Source organism: Mus caroli, chromosome 10 (genome assembly GCF_900094665.2).
Source record: "Mus caroli chromosome 10, CAROLI_EIJ_v1.1, whole genome shotgun sequence".
Classification (NCBI taxonomy): Eukaryota; Metazoa; Chordata; class Mammalia; order Rodentia; family Muridae; genus Mus; species Mus caroli.
In genome coordinates this window covers 69,808,950-69,812,744 of record NC_034579.1, presented here as the reverse complement: position 1 = coordinate 69,812,744, position 3,795 = coordinate 69,808,950, and the positions used below count along the sequence as shown (strand labels likewise).

Genomic DNA, 3,795 nt, shown 5'->3' with positions numbered 1-3,795 from the left:
ACTCACTCTGTAGACCAGGCTGGCCTCGAACTCAGAAATCCGCCTGCCTCTGCCTCCCGAGTGCTGGGATTAAAGGCGTGCGCCACCACGCCCGGCTGACTCTAGAACGTCTTATTTAGCTGAGTCCTATTTAGCTCCAGTACCTCTTCAGTACATACAGCTTGACAAGGGGCTGCACATGGACAGTTTGTGAAAGGAGAATGGGCAAAGGCAATGGAGTCCATTCAGTGGAAGGAAAGACAGATCCACAGATGGATCTAGGACCTGACTTCCCCAAATGGCCTCTGATTCCATTCCCACGGACCAGGCAACCTACCTTGTACCGTCAGCTCTGGTTTAGGCATGGGGTTTGGTTCTGTCTGGGAATCCCAGGTAAAGAGGGAGCTCTGAGGGCTTGGCACAGAAAAGAGAGAAGTACAGAGCTGCTGGATTCCTAGTGGCAGAATAGGAAACTTGTTCTGGCAAGAGCTATGTTGAGCTAAGAACCCAGAAAAAGGATGTTGGAGCTCTGATGTGTACACAGGTTACCCAGTCTGGATAGAAGAACCCACCTGTAATGGGACTTTTGACTACTTTTTGGGTTCCTTTCTTCTCTTTTTAAAAATTTATTTATTTATTTTATGTACATGAATACACTGTCACTGTCTTTGGACACACCAGAAGAAGTCATCAGATTCCATTACAAATGGTTGTGAGCCAACATGTGGCTGCTGGGAATTGAGCTCAGGATCTCTGGAAGAGCAGTCAGTGTTCTTAACCGCTGAGCCATCTCTCCAACCCTGGGGTTCCTTTTTTCTTTTGCCATTCTCCACCCCTCTTCTTTCACCCTTTCAACCCCCTAACACTAGATAGAAGGGAAAAAAGGATGGAGGGGAAAGAGAAGAACATTGTATCATTAGATTACTTCCTGCTGACTAGGGGTATGGAGTTCCTCTGGACAAGTTTGATCTTCACTGTTGGGATATCAAATTTCTTCTTTTCATCTCTTCACACATGACTACTGGACAAAGCACAGCCAACAGCGCCCAACCAATAGCTGGCCAACCAGCCCTTTCCATCAGGACTCAAGCATTTATATATCTTCTGAAAATTCCCCAGAGTTACAAAATGTCATACAATTGCAATAATTCTCTGCAGCTGGCAAAACCACACCTTTGCTAGAGCACCAGGCAAATCATAGTCACCTGCTGGGAAGCAGCCCTATATCCTATATTCCCATACCTGGGATTAAAACAAAAACATATTCCCATAATATTTCTGTGCTTTTTTTTTTTTTTTTAAGAAAGACACCAAAATTCTTACCACACCCACCCAGTTCTCCCAGTTCTTTCCTGGGATAGAAAGAATGATCAGGGCCCAGGAATAAGACTGGGTGTTTGCATTAGGATGAGTAAGGGCCATAGCTGCACAGAACCAAGTACGGAATCTTTCCCAGACCCAAGTAGTCACTCTGACCCAGGCTTCCCAGGAGTGAAGGCAAATGGATTTGTGAGAGGATCCGCCGCCCTGTGTGTTGGCTTCCTCTTCACTGAGGCTTCTTGTGGGAAAACTGGTGCTTGAGTGTAGAGAAGGAGACCAGCAGACCTTAAAAAGTCTCTGAGTCCTCAGCTCCAATGCTCTGGTATCTCTCCATAGGTCAGCAGTACACAGATTCCTTCGCCCAGGTGAACCCTTTGAGGAAGGTGCCAGCTTTGAAGGATGGGGACTTCGTCTTGGCAGAGAGGTAACATGTTCCCTGCTTGCAACCAAGCTGTGTAGGGCAAGTCATCTGTCCGGGCCTGATGCTGCCAACTTGGACTATGGCTTCTGTGTCTGCTCCAGGGTAACACCCAAGCAGGTACCTGGGGCTGAGATGGGACTTTTGAACACATGGTATGCCTCACCCCCCCTTGTATTTCATGGATGAGGAAACTGAGGCAGGGAGATGGGGGAGCCCAGACTGCTTCCGGGCCCCTTCCCTGAGAGCCCAGCGCTCAGGAGGAATGATAGTGTCAAAGAGAGTGGCTGCGCCAGGTCTTGGAGGGAGGAGCTACCCTAGAAGCCAAAGGATCACCCATTGAACTTGGTTGCCCTCCGCTGAGCACCCATTAGCACCAGGTTGCCGTCTGACCTTGGAGCTTGCGCAGATCATAGTCTGGGCCCCCATGGGACTTGCATTTCGGAGGTGGGGAGTGACAGTAAGGTGACAGGTGGAGAGTACAGCGGGGACAAGACAGGTTGGGGGGTCAGGGTTAGTGATTTCAAGTGAGGCATGAAAGAGAAGCTGACTGTGGAGGTGGTAAATGAGCAGGAACTTCCTGTACTGATGTACCAGGTGTGTGGGCAGTGTGTTCTAGCTGGAAGGACAAAGGGGAAGGCTGTGTGTGACATTAGACCTTTCGCAGGTATGGGCTGAAGAGCTGAGGCAGCACCGCTGAGGTGAAGCAGGCAAGCACAGCAGTGTGGTGGTGGTGGTAGTGGTGGTGGTGGTGGTGGTGGTAGGGAATAGAGAAAGGCTCTGACCAGTCCTGCAGGAAGGAAGTACCCCAGGGGAATCTGAGCAGAGGAGAGATCCCATTTCCCTTGCATTTTGAAAGGGTCCCCAGGCTGGGTAAGAAATGATTGCAGAAATTCAGGCACAAGACACCCTAGTCCTAGACCAGGGTGGCTTAAGAATGACCAGGGAGGGGGCTGGAGAGATGGCTCAGCAGTTATGAGCACTGACTGCTCTTCCAGAGGACCTGAGTTCAAATCCCAGCAACCACATGGTGGCTCACAACTATCTGTAATGAGATCTGATGCCCTCATCTGGAGTATCTGAAGACAGTTACACTGTACTTATTTATAATAATAAATAAATCTTAAAAAAAAAGAATGACCAGGGAGTGTTCTCCATCTCTCTGCATTCCTCCAGTGTGGCCATCTTGCTGTACCTGAGTAGAAAGTACAAGGCCCCCGACCACTGGTACCCTCAGGACCTGCAGACTCGAGCTCGTGTAGACGAGTACCTGGCATGGCAGCACACAGCCCTGCGGAGTTGTTGCACCAGGGCCATGTGGCAGAAGGTGAGCCGTGGGGATGTTCCCAGGATGCATCAGAGATGGCATTCCCTGTTAAAAAGAAAAATTCTTGGGCTAGTGACAAACCTCAGGGTGTAAAGGCACTCGTCACCAAGTCTGACAACCTGAGTTCAATCCCTGCGATCCAATACAGTAGGAGGAGAGAACCAACTCCTGCATGTTGTCTTCTGATCTCCATAAGCATGCTGTGGTGATAGAGGGCATGCATGTGCACCTATGAGAGCATGTGTGCACTCATTCACACAAACGGAAAAACGAACAAACAAATAAATATTTAATTAGTAGTTCTGTTTCAATTTTTCACCTTGGTGATCTTAGAATTCCAGCCCAGATTGTCAGCATTTCATGCCAGTACCCCTCCTGAGTACTGGCTTTAAAAGCTCAGCAATTCCTTCCATGGTGTTTCAACTACCATGTTTCTCTTGAGAAGTCCCACTTACAATCAAGGGGGATGCCGAATGGGGATGTGATGGCGGGATCTACACTGGGGAGGGTTTCCGGTTGAGGTCTTGGTCTTAAGGGCAATAGAGAGTCATGCATGATTTTATATGGGGAAAGGAAAAGGAAAGATCTTAAGAACTGAGATGGCCGGGAAGTGGTGGCACACGCCTTTAATCCCAGCACTTGGGATGCAGAGACAGGCGGATTTCTGAGTTCGAGGCCAGCCTGGTCTACAAAGTGAGTTCCAGGACAGCCAGGGTTACACAGAGAAACCCTGTCTCGAAAAACCAAAAAA

General features: G+C 49.0%; 1 protein-coding gene across 1 annotated transcript in view; it reads left to right on the top strand.

Moving 5' to 3' along the window:
- The window catches only part of LOC110303140 (glutathione S-transferase theta-3), a 7,775-nt gene that overhangs the window by 1,908 nt on the left and 2,072 nt on the right, over window positions 1–3,795 (top strand). The window contains exons 2-3 of the mRNA XM_021174095.2: window positions 1,636–1,723; window positions 2,894–3,044. Coding sequence (XP_021029754.1) covers window positions 1,636–1,723; window positions 2,894–3,044 — 239 coding nt within the window. The remainder of the gene's footprint in view (window positions 1–1,635; window positions 1,724–2,893; window positions 3,045–3,795) is intronic.